The 18530-nt window shown below is 44.4% G+C and overlaps 2 protein-coding genes across 6 annotated transcripts in view; one reads left to right on the forward strand and one right to left on the reverse strand.

Moving 5' to 3' along the window:
* Window positions 1–69: 69 nt before the first annotated feature.
* Window positions 70–15078, forward strand: ZDHHC23 (zinc finger DHHC-type containing 23). 4 transcript variants are annotated; one of them, XM_010361012.2, is made up of 5 exons: window positions 70–359; window positions 1001–1170; window positions 5869–6576; window positions 8495–8662; window positions 10507–15078. In XM_010361012.2, exons 2-5 carry the CDS (start codon window positions 1028–1030, stop codon window positions 10772–10774), a joined length of 1287 nt encoding a protein of 428 aa, XP_010359314.1. In that variant the 5' UTR covers window positions 70–359; window positions 1001–1027; the 3' UTR covers window positions 10775–15078. The 4 variants fall into 4 exon arrangements, with proteins under 4 accessions (XP_010359314.1, XP_010359315.1, XP_030797157.1 ...); XM_010361013.2 differs by having other exon boundaries at window positions 92–359; window positions 894–1170; XM_030941297.1 differs by having other exon boundaries at window positions 92–359; window positions 976–1170.
* A 1133-nt stretch (window positions 15079–16211) lies between these two features.
* CCDC191 (coiled-coil domain containing 191) overlaps window positions 16212–18530 on the reverse strand; it is a 93955-nt gene continuing 91636 nt past the window's right edge. For both annotated transcript variants that reach the window (XM_010361010.2, XM_030941300.1), the window contains one exon: window positions 16212–17428. In XM_010361010.2, the coding sequence (XP_010359312.2) occupies window positions 17230–17428 (199 nt within the window). In that variant the 3' untranslated portion in view covers window positions 16212–17229. The remainder of the gene's footprint in view (window positions 17429–18530) is intronic.

Consider the following 18530-nt stretch of genomic DNA (forward strand, 5'->3'; position numbering starts at 1 on the left):
CGCCCGCGGGCCCCGCTGGGCGGCTGGCGGCGCACGTGCGGGCAGGCGGGGAACCCCGGCGCCGGGGGCGGGGCACCCGGAAGCGCGCGTGGACTTGGCGCACCGAGCCGGGCGGGCGGAGGAGCGGCTAAGACTGCGCGGGGAGGCGGGCGCGCCGCCCGGGCAGCGGCGGGCTGTGGTCACAGGTGGGCGGCTGCGGCGAGGGAGCGGCCGAGCTGAGCCCGGGTCCCGGAGACTCTTGCCGTCACGCCCGGGGCTCCGCGTAGCCGAGATCGGGAGACGCGTCTGTGCCTCCGGGAAAGCCGACCCATCTCCCCTCCGCCTCTTTGGCTGCAGTTGCACCTCCGGCCAGAGGGCAGGTAACTTCCCTTCCAAGGTCATTTTCCTGGCGGGGTGGCGTGTGAGGCCCGCCCACGTCCTCCGTATTGGCGGGGGCGGGAGAGGCGTACCCCGCAAGGGGCCCGACCAGTTGAGCTGGACTGCGACCCCGAGCACTGCCAGGGAGTCTAGTGGCATTCCTGGAGCGGGGTCGCCGGCCTCAGCCGCCGAGAGTGTTAGCCGGTGCCAGCGGGCATATGCTTCGCCTTTCCCTGCAGCCCCGAGGCTGAGTTTACACCAGCGCCCAGGCTTGGAGCGGAGACCGCTTGGCCCTCCCAGCCTGCACCCGCAGGTGAGCGCAACCGCCCGCACCCCGGCTGTCCCGGACGCGTGGTCGGCTGTCGCCATAGGAACGGCTGGTGCCCAGACGGCGCCTGCCCAGGCTGGGAAGGGGCGGTGAAGGCAGCTGGGAGCTCCAAGAACCCTGGAGCCCCCTGTGTGGCCAGGCGGAGCCATAAAAGCCTGATGAAAACGGGACCCCCTCCCCCTCTCTCTTCTCATTTTTGATTGCTCAGGCGTTGGAGGTTAAACAGAAAGAGAGGCGTGGACCTGTTTACGAGATGTAAGTTGTTGTTCTTTCCACCTTTACCTTCTGAGGGCTTCTTACGCCTCATGGTGACAGGTGCAAATCAGGACACAGAAGGGCAGTATGAAACCTGTGAAGAAAAAGAAAACCGAAGAACCTGAATTGGAGCCCCTGTGCTGCTGCGAGTACATAGATCGGAATGGGGAAAAGAACCACGTGGCTGCTTGTTTGTGTGATTGTCAAGATCTGGATGAAGGGTGTGATCGGTAAGAACAGAGCATTTCTTGACGCTGGCCCCATCACCCTTCTGAGAGATGCCATGTGTACTTTCAGCCTAGCCACCCGGAATGCTAGAATTTGCTCTTGATTCTATTTCCAAGCATCTAAAATGAGAGTTGGCTTCTATGTCAAGTGTGAGGATTTTATAAAGATGGATTACGCAGTAGGGCACAGCTGTCTGTCTGCTGTTTTATAGGATATTATTTTTCGTTTAAAGAGAGATGGGGGAGAGAACAGGCAGTTTAAAGGAATAGTAGGCAAGTTAGTATAAAATAAAATGCAAGCCAGCAGAATCTGTAAGTTTAAAATGAACACATTAGTTCCAGAAAGTTCCTGCCTTCTCAGAGGTCTCAGCATTTAGAGACTGACTACTTGGGACTGGGTGGCACCTGACCACAGAGGGCCTTGTGGGTTGAAAGATCATTCTCCTGCTGTTAGTACTGGTCTTGCCCCTTGTTTCTGGGGAGGAACTCCAGCCAGAAGGCATGTATCTCCCCTGGATTCACAGTTTTCAGTGTGACCAGCAACACTTGATTGATCGTACTGTATTTGGCTTTTATTTTCCAAGTGATGGAAATTACTACCCAAAAAGAGAATTTTTAATGTCACTGAAAAAATTTGGTGTCGGACAGTGAATAACCTGGTTTTAATCCATTTTCTGAGTAATTATATATTTTAAAATTATTGTCACATGGAAGTCATAATGTGGGAAGAATAGGGATGTTGGAAACTTGCTTTTCCCATTAATAAGTATTTCTGGTTAAAAATGTCATTGCAAGTGCCAGTTTGTTGACTTAGAGCTGGTACATTAATACAGCATTCCTTGGGGTCTGCAGTGTAGTACTAGCCTTGACTCTTAAAAACCCAGTGACCCCTTTGTAATTCTTACTTGACAGTGTACTGCGTAGTCTTTTTTATGGATGTCTTTGAATATAGATTGTTTAGAGTTAGTCTAAAATCTATACTGAGAAAATAGAGCACTTTGCACTAATGAATGGAGAAATGATGCTGTTTCCATAACCACCATCACTCAAGACCGCAGCTCTTCCATTAACCTTGCTAACTCTTCCTCCCTCCTAACCCTGGAGACCTGGGCTGTCCCCTGAGGCGTCTCCTCTGCTCTCTCTGTACCCCTCTCCTCTGTGTTTCCACTGTGCCTGCCGCTCTCTAGGATTCCCAACTAGTTATCTCCCACTCACCTCCAAGTTCTAGTCTTACCTTTAAAAATTGTCTAAAATCAAAGTTACCTTTCCTTAAACTCTACCTTTTCTTACTAGCCTGTCTTAATTTGTTCAGGCTGCTATGATAAAATACCTGAGGCTGGGTAATTTGTAAACAATGTACATCTATTGCTCACAGTTCTAGAGGCTCAGAAATCCAAGATCAAGGCACGGGCAGATTCAGTGTCTGGTGAGGGCCCTTTTCCTCATAGATGACACCTTGGTGTGTCCTGACACGGCAGAAGGGGTGAATAAGCTCACAGGGCTCTTTTATAAGGGCACTAGTCTCATTCATGAGGGCTCTGTCTTCATGACCTAATCACCTCCTCTGATTACTGTTGCATTGGGAATGAGGTTTCAACGTAATGAACTTTGGAGGGACACAAATACTTCCTATCTCCCTAAAATTCATGTCCTTCTCATGTGCAAAATACATTCATTTCATCCCAATAGCCCCAAAAGTCTTAGCTCATCCCAGTGTCAATTCAAAAGTCTAAAAGTCCAGAGTCTGGTCTGAATATCACCATCCAAATCAGATGTGGATGAGTTTTAAGATCCGATTCATCCTGAGACAAGTTCTCCTCCACCTGTGCACCTGTGAAATGAAACAGGTTAGGTGCTTCCACAATACAATGGTAGGACATGCATAGAATAGACATTCCCATTCCAAAGGGGAACAACAGGAAGAAAGGAGTGTTAGTGACAGGTCCTGACCCAGTGGGGCAAACAATGTTAAGCCTTAATAAGGCTTGACAATAATCTTGGACTTGATGTCCTGCCTTGTGGACACACTGGGCTGGAGGTTGGCGCCCCAAGGCTCTGGGTGTCCCTGCCACCGCAGCTTTGTTGCGCACAGCCCACACTGCAGCTCTTGGGTTGGAGTGCCTACAGATGCCTTCAGCTCTCCCAGGCTGGAGTTGCATGCTAGTGGCTCTATCAGTTGGGGCTCTTGGGGGTGACCCTGTACCCACAGCTCCAAGTAGGCATTGCCTCAGTGGGGTGTCTCTGTAGTGGCCCCACCACACTCACAGCTCCACTGGGCAGTGCCCTAGTGGGGGCCCTCTGTGGTGGCCCCGCCCCTGTGGCAGTCCTCTGCCTCGGCCCCAAGGCTCTCCAGGGCATCCTTTGAAATTTAGGTGGAGGCAGCCAGGCCTCTACAGCTCCTGCACTCTGGATGCCTACAGCATTGGCACCCTGTGGATGCCATCAAGGTTTACCACATGTGCCCTTCAAGGGGTGGCCTCTGTGGCATACCTAGGCCCAGTGGAGCCACACCTGGAGCTGCCGTGGGGCATGCACCAGAACGTAGGGAGCAGAGGTGGCACTCGGCAGTACCCCCTGAAGCCCCATGGGTGCCCTCAAAGCCCTGGCACTTGAGGCTTGTGGTGGGAGCAGCAGCCCCAAGGATCTCCGAAGGTCTTCAGGGTCCTTCCATTGTCTTGATGACTGGCACGGGGCTAATCCATACTGATCCCATCCACATCCTTGCTGTTCTCTCCCAAACAGGCTTTCTCATTTGTTACAACATAGACAGGCTGAGAATTTTCCGAGTCTTTTACTCCCCTTTTGATTATGAATTTTGTCTTTAAATTATTTCTCTCTTTGGCCGGGCGCAGTGACTCACGCCTGTAGTCCCAGCACTTTGGGAGGCCCAGGCAGGCAGATCATCTGAGGTCAGGAATTCGAGACCAGCCTGACCAACATGGAGAAACCCTGTCTCTACTAAAAATGCAAAATTAGCCAGGCGTGGTGGTTCTTGCCTGTAATTCCATCTACTCAGGAGGCTGAGGTAGGAGAATCACTTGAACTCGGGAGGTGGAGGTTGTGGTGAGCTGAGATCGCGCCATTGCACTCCAGCCTGGGCAACAAGAGCAAAACTCTGTCTAAAAAAAAAAAAAAAAAATTATCTCTTCTTGCATTTTACCATAAGCATTTATGAGAAGCCATGCAGCACCCTGAACACTTTGCTTAGAGATTTCTACTGCCAAATACTCAGTTTTATCACTCTTGAGTTCTATTTTCTACCAAACAGCAGGACACAAACACAATTCCACTGAGTTCTTTTCCTCTTTATAAGTGGCAAGGATCACCTTTCTTGTAGTTTCCAATCACATGTTTGTCACTTCCATCTGAGATCATATGAGAATGGCTTTTACTGTCCATATGTCTGAGAGCCTTCTGTTCATTACCTCTTAGGGATTCTCTAAGATTGAGACTTTCTCTGCAGCTGTCCTCTTCTGAGCCCTTGCTAGAATCACCTTTGTTAGTTTGTTCAGACAGTCTAGATTTTTTCCCAGCATGCACTTCCACACTCTTCTAACCTCTACCCATTACCTGGTTCCACAGCTGCATCCACATTTTTAGATATCTGTTGTAGCAGCATCCTACTTGTCAGTACCAATTTCTGTCCTAGTCTGTTCAGACTGCTATGACAAAGTAACTTAGGCTAGGTAATTTATAAACAACAGATATTTGTTGCTCACAGTTCTGGAGGCTGTGAAGTCCAAGATCAAGGCAGCAGCAGATTCAATGTCTGGTGAGGCGTCCTGCCCAGCTTCATAGATGGCACCTTCTTGCTGTGTCCTCACATGGTGGAAGGGGCAAACAGGCTCCTTTGGGTCTCTTTTTTGGAGGCATTAATTCCACTCATCAGGGCTCTGCTCTCATGACCTAACACCCTCCTCAAGGCCCCGTCTCTTAATACTCTTGCACTAGGGATTGGGTTTCAGCATATGAATTTTGGGGGCATAAACATTTAGAACATAGCATAGCCTATGTTGACTGCAAAACAGTCAACAAATATTCCCGTTCACCAAGTTCAGTGATTTGACTCATACTAGTTTGATCTCCATTCTTCTGTATGTAACCCCATCCTTGCAGGACTAGTCTGCTGCCTGGGCTCATGTCAGGTGTGTGCTGCACACATTTCTTTCCACTAGAAGGCCTGCCTTCCTCCCTCTCCATTCATACACATGCTAGCTAGACATCAGGGTTGAGCACAGATCCCACCTTTTCCGCAAAGACCCCTCTGATGACTCCACCCAGAAGTATTGACGCTCCTCTGAGCACTCCTTACAATGTTTGATCCCAAGAGTTCATTGATTATTGCTGCTTTGTCACTTACCTCATAGTTCTTGAATTCCCATATTGTCCTCACAACTAGATTGTGATTTGTTTTGAGATTCTTATGACTGTACAGGTCATAAGATGTAAACATTACTTGCAGCATGTGTCTATACCTATGTATTTGTTTAGGGGAGAAATAACCTTAAGTTTTAAACGTCTTGTTCCTATTTTTAAAAATGACATGTGAATCTGAAAAGCTTAGTTTTGTAGTAAGGAGGTGAAATGTTTGGTCTTTGGTAGCTGTAATCGTTTATCCTGCTGTTTGGCATTCAGTGTTCTGTAGCTTTTAATTCAACAAACCCACATAAAGTCCCTCCTCTTTGTGCTTTTTCTGAATAGATGGATTACATGTAAATCTTTACAGCCAGAAACTTGTGAAAGAATCATGGATACAATTTCTGATCGCCTCCGAATTCCTTGGCTTAGAGGAGCCAAAAAAGTGAACATCAGCATCATCCCTCCGCTTGTCCTGCTGCCTGTCTTCCTTCATGTGGCTTCCTGGCATTTCCTCCTGGGGGTGGTGGTTTTGACCTCCCTTCCTGTGCTGGCACTGTGGTACTACTACCTCACTCACAGAAGGAAAGAACAGACCCTGTTTTTCCTGAGCCTCGGACTGTTCTCACTGGGCTACATGTACTATGTGTTCCTGCAGGAAGTGGTCCCCAGAGGGCGTGTGGGTCCCGTTCAGCTAGCTGTTCTTACCTGCGGGTTATTTCTGATACTCTTAGCCTTGTACAGAGCCAAGAAGAATCCAGGCTACCTCAATCCAGCAAGCAGTGACAGATCTCTAAGCAGCAGCCAGCTGGAGTTGCTGAACCGAAAAGGGCAGGAGAAGACGAAAGGGTTCCCTGGGACAGACACGTCGGGCAGTCTCAACAATCGCACAGCAAAAGATGACCCCAAGGGCTCTTCCAGGATGCCGGCTGGAAGCCCCACCAAAGCAAAGGAGGACTGGTGTGCCAAGTGCCAGCTGGTACGACCAGCCCGGGCGTGGCACTGCCGGATATGTGGCATCTGTGTGAGGAGAATGGATCATCACTGTGTCTGGTATGTTGGAAACATTTGGAGACTTGGAAAGTGTAAATTCATGTAAAACTCGCTAGTTACATTTGATCTTCCCTTGCGCTATCCCAAAATTTCTCTCCTTCCCAGCTTTACACCTTGTAGGTATTTGTGGGTTGTTGTGATCTTCCCACTTAGTCATCAGTTTTTCGCGTTTCACAAATTTAGTTCCTTCAGTCATTTCCTGAAGGAGAATAACAGAAAACTTGTGGATTTTTTTTTCAATTTTCTTTTGAACGACTCCTCATTTATCTTCTTTCTAATAGAGAAATATCTACAGTTGAATGATTTTTTTTAAAAAAAGAATTGATCAGAATGTTTCTGCATATGTATAAGCATATTTCCCTGTGCTGTTCCTTTTTAAACATAAAGCTGAAGAAAGTGTACCCCTATTTTTAGGTGACTCTTTTTCCCCCTTGCCATACATACATAATCATTTTTGATGCTACCGATGGTTTCCACTTAACATTATTGAATCGAGGTCCTACCAGATGAACTCTCTATTTGATTATTTGCAGAGAAACGGGCTTTTGTACCTCCCAGTTGGCCAGTAACAAATGAAGGTACATAAGGCCCTATAAAATATGAAGAGCAATGTTTAAAGATGATGTTGCAGCTTCACTAAAAACATCTAAACTAAAGGGAGTATAGTTAATTCAGACATGAATGCTGTGAGTAGCATGTTTGCAGGTTTATTGCTCTTCAGGCAGTCGTGATCAATGAGTTATGCTTTTCATGTCTAGGATTCTGGTCCTGTAGCATACCACCTCCTCCTCAGAAGCGGATGCAGGAGAGGGTGAGGGTGCAGAAAAGGCTGAGAGGCATCGACGTGGGCCTCAAGTGCATGGCTCAAGTGCAGGGCAGCTTTTTTCTGGGTCCTTGTCTTTAGAAGTAAACAGGTGTTTTCATTTTTAGATATTCTCCTTCTATGTCTTCATCACTTATTATTCGTGTGTGCGTCTGTGTGTGTGTTCCATTTACAAATGCTGGTTTGCAGAAGGCTCACCTAACAGCAGGTCTGTGCCCACCGGAGCATCCTGGTATGCAGTGGGTAGAAGGCACTCGCTGTACATCCTGCCCCACAAATGGCCACGACACAGAACTGTTTTTACCTGCCAAAGAGCCTGCAGGTTACCAAGTTGTTCTTCCCCTCACCCTGTGTTTCTCACCTCTTTGGGTCTTTATCTTACTCTTCATATATTGTACATGAATTTTCCCATAATCTGTAATACTTCTGATTTAGCATTTTTACGTTTTCATAATTCTATTTAGCTCCCTTTCCTTAACATGGTGAGGACAATGTTAGCTCTCCATACCTGGGTAATACTGATATTTAGGAAGATTTGTTAGCCAGGTGCTGCTTTTTACTTAGTCTTGTCCTTAAACTGACGATATGATTCCACTTTGCAAAGAGCAGTGAATATAAGACTGCATCCCTCAGTGTGCAAGTTTTTAATTCCCTAAAATTGCAAAATAAGAGAACTTCTTAATAACTGTAATTTACACTTTCCCTATTTAAAACCTTGTCGTGGCTGGGCACGGTGGCTCATGCTTATAATCCCAACACTTTGGGAGGCTGAGGTGGGCAGATCATGAGGTCAGGAGTTCAAGACCAGCCTAGCCAACATGGGGAAACCCTATCTCTATTCAAAATACAAAAATTGTCTGAGCATGGTGGCACATACCTGTAATCCCAGCTACTTGGGAGGCTGAGGCAGGAGAATTGCTTAACCGGGACCCGGGAGGCGGAGGTTGCAGTGAGCCGAGATGACGCCGCTGCACTCTAGCCTGAGCTACAGTGCAAGATTCCGTCTCCAAAAAAAAAACTTTCTTGTTTATCATGTAAATTTTATTGAGAACTCTTAAACATGTTTGCTTTTTTATTTCTCTATGCTGCTTTGAGGATAAATGGCTGCGTTGGAGAATCAAATCATCAAGCATTTATACTTGCCCTTTTCATCTTCTTGCTCACCTCGGTGTATGGGATCACACTGACCTTGGACACCATTTGTAGAGATAGAAGTGTCTTCACAGCTCTCTTCTATTGTCCTGGAGTTTATGCAAATTACAGGTGAGCCGTGGATACCACAGTACGGAGGCCCCCTGGGAAGTAATGGGTGTTGCCATGGTCAGGGACTGTTACTTCTTGGTTAGGAGTTCTCAACCAAAACATAGGCCAGGCTATGGGAATGCTGGGTATCCCTGAAATTGCCAGCAAAATTGTGCACTGGTGATGTGTGTTTTTCTAGGGTGCTGTTAAAAGGATGATTGACCTTTAGAAAGTGAAGAACTAATTCTCTACAAACAGGACCAGGCCCAATCAGGGACTTCCAGAGTCCAATGACCACTCACAGGCTCAAAGTAGCACCAGTGAAACTAAAACAATCCACACAAACTAGCAGCCCCAGGGCACATATGTGCCTATTTTGTCATAACAATCGGAAACCTTCTCACTTTACCGCTGCTTTCTGCTGCTGTTTAGTCCAGTCTTAATTGACTGCTTCCGACCCTTTTGAGATGTGCTCAGCATCTCTATAACCTTGCTTTTCTTTCTGACCTCTCTTGGTTTTTCCTGTTCTACTTTCTTTCTTTTTTTAATCACCACTGGTGATTACTATGATATGTAGGTCAGTATTTCCTGAGGCCCCTTTATAGATTGTGAAGATTTCCAGGCCATGGCAAAAGCTGGGATTCTTCAGCTTCGGCCTCAGCGCCCCTCCCTGAATGCCGGCGCCCCCCCTCTGCCCATGCTGTTTATTCTGTTGCCTTTATCATCGTCTCTGACATAGGCGCTCTGTGGTGTCTGTGGTTTGGTCCTTTTCTTTCTTCTCACTCTTCATTTTCAGAACAATCCTTGCTTTCTCTACAAAGTATCCCTGTGCGGCATTTGTTTTTATTAATCTGTGGACAGATATCCCCTTTGTCATCCTAGAACCAGACACCTATGGGCATTATTAGAATAGATTGGTCCTCGTCAGAGTAAGTTTCCTTCCCCGCTGTGTGGAGAGTATCTCCAGCGTGTCAGATTCTCCGCTAACGCTGCAGGTGAGGCCTGTCCTGAAGCACAGCATGTCTGTGCACTCGGTGGGGAGGTGAGGGAACCGAGGAACGCAGTCCTGCCATTGCTTCTCCCCCTGCTCTGTGCAGACGATTCACAGCACCTCATCTTTTTGGTGAGGTCCTTGGATTTAATAGTCTCTGAGGTCCCTTCAGCTTTACAAATGAAGATTCTGAATGAACTTATTTCCAACTAACTCATTCGCGAATGTTTGAAAATCATCAGATGGCAGAGGCTCACTGGCAGCCTGTCTCATTAGTGAGCCTGAGAGGAGCTTCCCTGCCCTGTGTGATTGTGTTGGGCTTTAGGAGGGTGAATTTGGAATGTTACGGTCGGTGTTCCTACATCCAAGTAAGCACAGGGCTGCTGGTGTTGGGAGTCACCGTGGTCTTTGCATTCCTCAGCACTGGACTGGAAAGAATGGAGATTAGTAACTTTAGCACTGTCCCGCGGTATCCACCTGCAGCTTCCTAGAGGACATTTATAGCAATCCCTTGGTGCCTTTGTTTTCTCATGAGTTAGATATAATTTACGAATTACTTGTTTATTTAACAAACAAGTGTTGAACACTGTTAGGCAGTGTGCTGGGTGTGTGGAGGGTACAAAATGCAAGGAACAGTCCCTGCTGTTCTAGTGTAATCTACTAGAAAACAGGCACCAGTAATTATAGAATAAACACGCACATTCTCCTGCTTAAGCAGGTTATTGGAATTCTGAGTATCTTCCAGTTTGGAGGGTTGGGGAAGATGTCAGAGTCTTTAGTAATAAGTAAAAAAATGTGTAAAATGTGAGAATGATGACAGTTTTCTGAATGTGACAAAAACAGCAGCCCTGACCAGCCTTTTCCCCTCTCCCAGCTCGGCTCTCTCCTTCACCTGCGTGTGGTACTCTGTGATCATCACAGCAGGCATGGCCTACATCTTCCTGATCCAGCTGATCAATATCAGCTACAATGTGACTGAACGGGAAGTGCAGCAGGCCCTCCGACAGAAGACTGGGCGCCGGCTCCTCTGCGGGCTCATCGTGGACACAGGCCAGTACAATAGGGGCTTCCTACGGAACTGGCACCAGTTCTCCACCCTGGGCACACGTGCATTCCACCACCCTGCCGAGGACATTGTCTGAAGTGCCTTCTGTGTGGCTCTCTGAGGGATGATGGCTCCTCCTTCCGTCTCCCTTCCATTTTACACTTCAGTGTCCATTTTTATCCCCAGTTTCTTAAAGGCATTATAGGGCCATGCTCAGGTTTAGAGACTGGAGTGGGAAGAAGTTAATTTTTCTGATGCCACAACTTAAGAGACTTTTATACTGAAGCAGAAAAGTAGAGCCATTCCTTTCTAGTCACCTTTTTAATTGACTCAATTGCCTGAACTTGAGAAGGATGTGGATTGCTAATGCACAAATTGATAGAAGCAATTCCCATCCATTAGTATGGGGGAAAGAGTTTTGGATTAGGATAGTTTCTAGTCCCTCTTTCGATTCTTAATAGCCATGTGACCCCTAGTTGAGTCACTTTCCCAAGTCTCAGGGTCATCCGCAAAGTGGGGTACTGATGCCTGCCCTGGCTACCTCACAGGGCCGTCATGAGGGTCATGTGAGGGATGATGGATGTGGAAAGCACTAAAAAACAACTCAAGCACCATGGAAATACAAAGTATTAGGAGAATATTGTGACAGAAGAAAAATGTTTGTAGGTTAGATTATTGAAGCCAATATGATTAGGGTAATCAGTTTCCAGCATATACCGTGTTGTACAGTTGTGAGAATTTCTCCTTCTTAAGTATTAGACATGAACTACTCAAACAGAGATGACCAGATGGATTGACGCTAAGTTGTCTGATCTTGAAAAGACAGTTGACAACAGTTATAAAGATAATTATTGCTAGTGTAATGTACAGTGGCCATGAGTTTAGGTGATGAGTTCTTCTATTTATTTTTTATATATTCTGCTTGGGTTTCTTATAAATAACTCCAATAGGCATCCATGTGTTTTTCCTCTTCCCATGTTTCACCGGGTAAGGTGCTAGCACACTTGTGACTGCGGCTGGAAGAGGAAAACAGACACCCCTGTGGGGACGCTTTACTCTCTTTTCTGGTAGGAAGGCTGAGTAACATCAAGGGCTCGAGTATTTTCTTCATGTATTTCAAATGCTGTCAGTTATAGCACTCAATTGTGAAAATCAGCCTTCTGGCATTCACATTATTCTGATATGAACTTTGAGGAGTTGAGTGACATCTTCCCACTTAACTTGCACATTAATTCTCAATTACCCCTCCCTAAATAACAGTATCTCACTAGGAGAGAAGAAACAGGGTATATGTGGTTTCCACTATTAATGGATTACCATTCTTCCCTGGCTCTTCCCACAGTAACAAGCTGTTTCTTTAATCATATCTTAAAAGTGAAAATGTATAAAAGATTAAATATTTATGTACAATGGATTATTCTGCTACAGAATTAAGATGAGAGAATTTCAGATGAGGAAAATACCCTTTTGAAATGTTGGTTTTGTACATGTACTGTTTTGCAATCCCAAAGATAATTCATGACTCAAATTTGCCTTGGCTTATAGCTTAATATAGGGAAAATACTGCCAGCGTTTTCAGTCATTCTGTGCATGCTGCTTTAAGCAAGAGATTTATATTTGTTGAGAGGAAATATTGCTACTTCCTGCACTTCCACCCTCTGCAGCCAGCACCATCCCTACTGTTGCCATTAATCGGAGCTGTCCTTAAGATGGTCACCATATTCTTATTCAGGCTGTCGTCATTTTCCCCAGAGACGGTTTGTTTAACGAATGATAGGCTCTGTGCCTGGGGATGTTAGCAGACTCTGAGGTTTGTACAGTGATACCTTCTCCCTGGCCCAGAGCTGAATATTCACCTAGAATTAAAGTTGGATATAACAAATTTCTTTCTGTACAGGTTTTAGATAAGAGAGATAGTAATAATGTCAGGGACAGCATATGTGGGCAGAAATTGGTAGTCGTGCTTTTGAATGTCAGCTGTAGAGCCAACTCTGATTATCTAGCCGTTGATCATACAAATTCATAGAAACATTAGTATAGTCAGTAACTTTAGCTTCTTGCCAAATTGATCACAACAATCTAAACGTGATGTGATGAAGATGAGTAGTACAAAGAGACCAAAGTCATTTGGAGAATTAGGAATGATTACCATTTTTTTTAACAACTTACCTCTAATAGGGTTACTTGGATGAGCCAACTCAGCTTCCTTCCCATGGATAGGAAGGGACTCTCTCTTTATTATTCAGGTTTATTGGCACGAAGATACTTGTTTTAAGTTCCTTGAGAACCCATGATGGACAGTTTACAGAATGCTTAAACCTGTCAAAAGACCAGTAATTTTTTTGGGAAAAAGCCTTCCCAGGCGTCTGTACTGAAAGGAGCAGCAAACAAGGGGCTAATCCGTGAGCAGTGTTCTGTAGGCTCTGTGTCATCTTTGTTTTATAGGACTTTGGAGCCTTTTATGATCTGGAACTATTTGAGGGGTTTCATTATAGGCCTTGGTTCTCTCCAGAGGCCAGGTGAGTTTATTGTGGAATCTTTGAAAGCACAAGGCCTCTGAATGAATCAATCCCAGGGAAGCATTTGGTGGTGGTGACAGTGGAGGATTGTCCTGTGAACCTATAAATCAGCAGTCTCTTGGGCAGAGGAGCAAGCCCCTCGAACATGATTTGAAGCAAGCAGGCCCTCTTCTCTCATCTCACGTCCTCAGTCTCTGTTAATGAACATACTGGATGTGGAGTTTAATAAATTACCTACAATCATCTGGCCACTTAGATTATTATCACACCACTGTGGACTGTTCCTGGGGGGAGAAGAATACACCGATTTGAAAGATTCAAGGGAGAAAGAGTTAAGGATCACGACTGCATGAAAGAGGAAAATCCTTCAATATTTAATATGTTTCTTATGATACCCACAGAGTACTTTTATGGTTCCAGCTGAGTGTTCCTGAAATGAACTGACCGTTAACAACGCCTCTTTGATAGGTTACCCTGATGCTGCTAATGTGAAGCCTTAAGTGTGTTTCCGGGACAACGTGCTGCTTATTTCACCTCAGCCACACGTGTATGTGTTTAGGATATTGTAAATCTTTGCTATCTAAGTAGTGTTTTCCTTGGTGAATGAAGTAAATGTTGTCTTCAAGTGTACCATCTGCCTAGCAAAAAATTGCTACAAACTTTCTCTTACGCAATAGTCCTTGGTACTTCTAATATTTTTAGCAAGAGACAATTTTCTGTACTAGAATCTTCCACTGCCAGAAAACACAGTGCCAGTAAGGTTCTACATACTACTGACCATCTGCTTAATAGACATGTATTTCCTTTGAGTAGGACATTAGCTTTTTATTATAAAGCTAAAACTAGTATAAGCAAAAATATAACATCTAGAAGCACAGTTTTAGCCAGGATGTTTAAAAATTAAAGTTTTGTGAGATTTAAGGGTCTTTTTAACCTAGGTAAGTTTATATGCCCTAACTTCATTGTAGCCATATTCTGGTACCTTGCATTTTGAAAAGTAGAGGTTTCTTAAGCAAGCAGTGGATAGTAAGAGACTTTTCCTGAGGCACCTGTTTGGAATCTGGTTTTGTCAGTGGCAGCTTGACATGTGCACCCTTTTTGTATTAAACACTGCGAAGGTGATGCAGGGGAGCAGGAAAGCCATGCTAAACTCACTACCGAGTACAATTCAGTATGTTCCTGTGGATGTTTGCTGTGACTAATATAAATTTCTTGCAGTATCAGCTACACTTAATTATGTTGCTGTAGGATCAGCAGCAGGTTAAAGACTCAGCGGTTAGTGGAAACAAATGTCTTAGAGGCTGCACGATGTCCAGGTTGGGCTTGTGACTTATTAGTGGCCTAGCCTTCCTGATGGCACCTTGACAGTGAACTTCTAGAAATTTATACTTAAAAGGCAAAGCTTTAAAAGCAGAGCTAGTCTATTCTAGTTATTGATGCAACTAAAATTCTGTATTTCTTAAGATAGGTCACTGACAAGATGGCACATGATAGAGCCTGCAATCTCAACTCATTGCGATCCTAATGGTCCGGGTGATTGGATGGTTTGAGTTGTTAGGGATTTTAAGCTTTTCATTTTATTGCATATCTGGGTTGGATGTTAGACTAAAGGAAACCCAGGAATCTTTACCTGATGTTACATTTAGTATTTAATGTAACTGGTCTAGCAACATTAAGGGGGATTTCTGAAGCCAACTCCGGAGGCTGTGGGCTGAACATTTTGCACTGTTTTTATATACTTGTATTCATATCCTCTTATCACCTCAGACTCAGACACAAGGCCTTTTACATGGAAATTTTACAAATTACTGCCATTTATGTAAAATAATGTCCTGTGACCAAGTTGTTTAAATGGAAAATAAAGTGCTTTCTTTAAGGAAAATAGCTGGTGTTTCTTGGAGTGTCTCCTGAAGTCTTTTGATTTCCGAAAACCCTGCATTATACCTGTGTTGCCTCTTTGGCTCCCTCGATGTCCCTATCCTGTGTATCTGTCCCTAGCCCTAAACTGTTATGTTCCCAGTGGCAATTTCTCCAGTTTTGTGGGTCAGGGATACTGCTTGTTGGGTATCAATTATGTTGGGATACATTATGTTAGCAGTAACATTTTGAAATATACCTTCATGATAGTCCAGCAAAAAACAGCATCAAAACTATTTCCATTGTATCTCTTTAGAAGGCTCTGTGTTCGGTAAAAAGTCTAACTGGCTCACTCGGAATATGGGCTGCTAAAGACTTAATTTCTAGTTGATGTTTGAGGAGAGGCAAAAATAAAGCTCAGATAGAAAACTTAAGCTTTGTGGGATTTATTTAGGCTTCTGGCATGTTTACCTTTCCTTATGTACAGGCTTGGCATTTAAAGAAAACTGGTGGCTGGGTGTGGTGGCTCACGCCTGTAATCTCAGCACTTTGGGAGGCTGGGAGGATCACTTGGGCCCAGGAGTTCAAGACTAGCCTGGGCAACATGGCGAAGCTCCATCTCTACAAAAAAAAAAAAAAAAAAATACAAAATACAAAATGTTAGCTGGGCATGTAATCCCAGCTATCTGAGAGGCTGAGTTAGGAGGATTGCCTGAGCCTGAGAGGTTCAGGCTTCAGTGAGCCATAATCAGGCCACTGTACCTCCAGCCTGAAGCGAGACCCTGTCTCAAAACAAAACGAAAACAAAAAACAAATAATAAAATTGGTATTTTGTTTCCAGGTGCTACTATCAGCCAGTATTTTGTAAGTGTAGTTAGGTATAAACTGATAGTGATTTTGATGGAAAGTGATATATTATGAATTACTCTTAGTTACATTTTTAGAGGCCATTAATCTTGAAAAACAGATTTTTTTTTAAAATGACAACTGTATAATCATATTAAAGGAAAAGCTGTGGGAACAGGCATATCATAGAATAAATAAAGTTCAATTCAAGGTGTTTGGGTCATATCACACATCCTCCATGGTAAAAGGAGGATGTAGCAGGTGGTGCAGCTAGATACCCTTTCAAGGAAGTACGAGACAATAGCAAGAACATTCACTTAACCACAGAATTTTATTTTGCCAACTCAAATTTTCAGCACACCATAAGAGTAGTCATCTCAGGACTGCATAGGACTTTCATTTTACCATATGCATTTATGGGCTACTTGAATTTGTCATAATAAACATGTATTTTATAATGAAAAATTATTTTTCTAGCAGGTAATTCTCTAACAGTTCATAGAGCATTTTATAAGTCTTTATAGCACCTTAAAGATGAAAACATTCTTTGAATTCAAGGTAAGTATCTCAGTATCTAGATCAAACTGAGCTGAGTACTAGAAGACAAACTGAGTGTATTATTCAGCAGTTGCAGTTGGGAGCATCAACAGATAATTTAATGAATTGCTAGACTGTCATGATAGAGTTATTACCTTTTAGAATTTCCTTCATGCTTATCAAGGTGCACTGAAGAGAAGTATCTCTGGTGCCTCAGTTTCTCTGAAATCAGGATAAGCTGCTATCCCCTGCAGCAGCAGTGTAGAGAACATTTGCATACATGGTCTGCCATCAGGGGTGGTTAAAATGGACAAGGTCTGGTAGGGTGCCTGTCAGTGATGCTAATGTACTAGAAGACTGACTGCCTTGGCCTCCTTTCCTTTTCTAAGTACTCACTACTTTTTATTTCTATTTAATTAAGGTCACATTTATCAACAACTCATGTTAAGCTATATGGACACGTTTTTCTTCACAGGCTCAGTCAGGCAAACACTTGTCCTTTTTAAAGTTTACTATGCTAAAAATATATAGGATATATTTGAACAGAGGATCTCTAGAATATTCCTTTGGATGATCCCACTGTGATAAATGCTACAGTGAATGACTAGCAATCCAGGAAAAGTCAAAGAAGGAAATAAAAATTCTCAAAATAATTCCTTTGATCTAAGAAGTAGCGCATAGAGAGTTAACCAGGTGTATGTATTTATGTGTGTGGGTGGGTGGAGATAACACACATATTATGGACCAGTCGAGCTTCCCGTCCTAAGTATTACACTAATCTGGTTCCATTGGTTCACAAAAGACTTGTCTTACTCAAGGACCAAGTATCTGATTGCTGGTACAGCTCATGGTCGCTTCCAGGCACCTGGAAGTCTGGAAGAATTTCAACTACCTTCCTACGAAGTTGCTGTCGCCTTTCTTCTTTCACTCTTTCCTCTTTCATAAATTTTACAAACTTCTTCCATGTCCGAAAGGTGATCCAGAGGATCCTCCTTTAAAGAAGGAAAAAAGTGAAATGCTGAGAAAAAGTTGGCTTTCCATCTGTAGCACATTAAGAACTTTATAAAAATAATTCTTATGTTAATAAAATGATGTATAAAAGGCGTGGAAATCACAACTGGGATTATGATAGTGTGAAATGCTGTGAAGAAAATAAAGTAACAAAAGGGAATGAGAGTGACTGATAGGTTATTTGTATTTGTATTTTATTTTATTTTATTTATTTTCTTTGAGGCAAGAGTCTTGCTCTGTCACCCAGGCTAGAGTGCAGTCATGCCATCTCGGCTCACTGCAATATCTGTCTCCTGGGTTCAAGCGATTCTTGTGCCTCAGCCTCCCAAGTAGCTGGGATTACAGGTGATCGCCACCACGCCTGGCTAATTTTTTTGTATTTTTCTTGGAGATGGGGTTTCGCCATGTTGGCCAGGCTATCTTGAACTCCTGGCCTCAAGTGATCTGCCTGCCTTGGCCTCCCAAAGTGCTGGGATTACAGGTGTGGGCCACTGTGCCTGGCCAGTTATTTTTATTTTTGATTGAGTGGTCAGGGAAGCTGAGGAGGTGACATTTGAGCTTAGCACCAAATGGCCTCCAGTAATGCAAGCTACGAGGCACACTCCTGAGTTCATCTGATTACAGCCTACATATTGTGCCCATGCCAGGACCAGTGATGCTGGCAAGGGATCCAGAAACTACAACCCTCAACGCAAAAATGATGGAAAATTGCATGCAGAATGTGCCAAAGTTACAGGCATCGAGGCCCCAGTGTGTAGACATATTTTAAAAGCCTGCTGGTAACCTCCCCTCCAACAGCGGCAACAACAACAAAGAACAAGTCTTGAATATCAGTTGAGAAAAAGTACCCTAACATCAGGTTCTGGAGACATGGTATGGAAGACTGCTTGTTTAAGTGAGTGTCTCCGCTGTCACAAGGAAGCATGCCATGGCCTTTTAGGATTTATTAGTGTCCACCACAGCTGAACACTAGGGGCATCAAGGTGAGCCAGGTACTGTCTGCCCCAGGATAGGCTGAAACAGGTGACCAGAGTTTCCATACAGTGGGAAGGTACAGCAGTAGAGAGCAGCACAGAGGACTGT

This window comes from Rhinopithecus roxellana, chromosome 1 (assembly GCF_007565055.1).
Source record: "Rhinopithecus roxellana isolate Shanxi Qingling chromosome 1, ASM756505v1, whole genome shotgun sequence".
NCBI classification, from domain to species: domain Eukaryota; kingdom Metazoa; phylum Chordata; class Mammalia; order Primates; family Cercopithecidae; genus Rhinopithecus; species Rhinopithecus roxellana.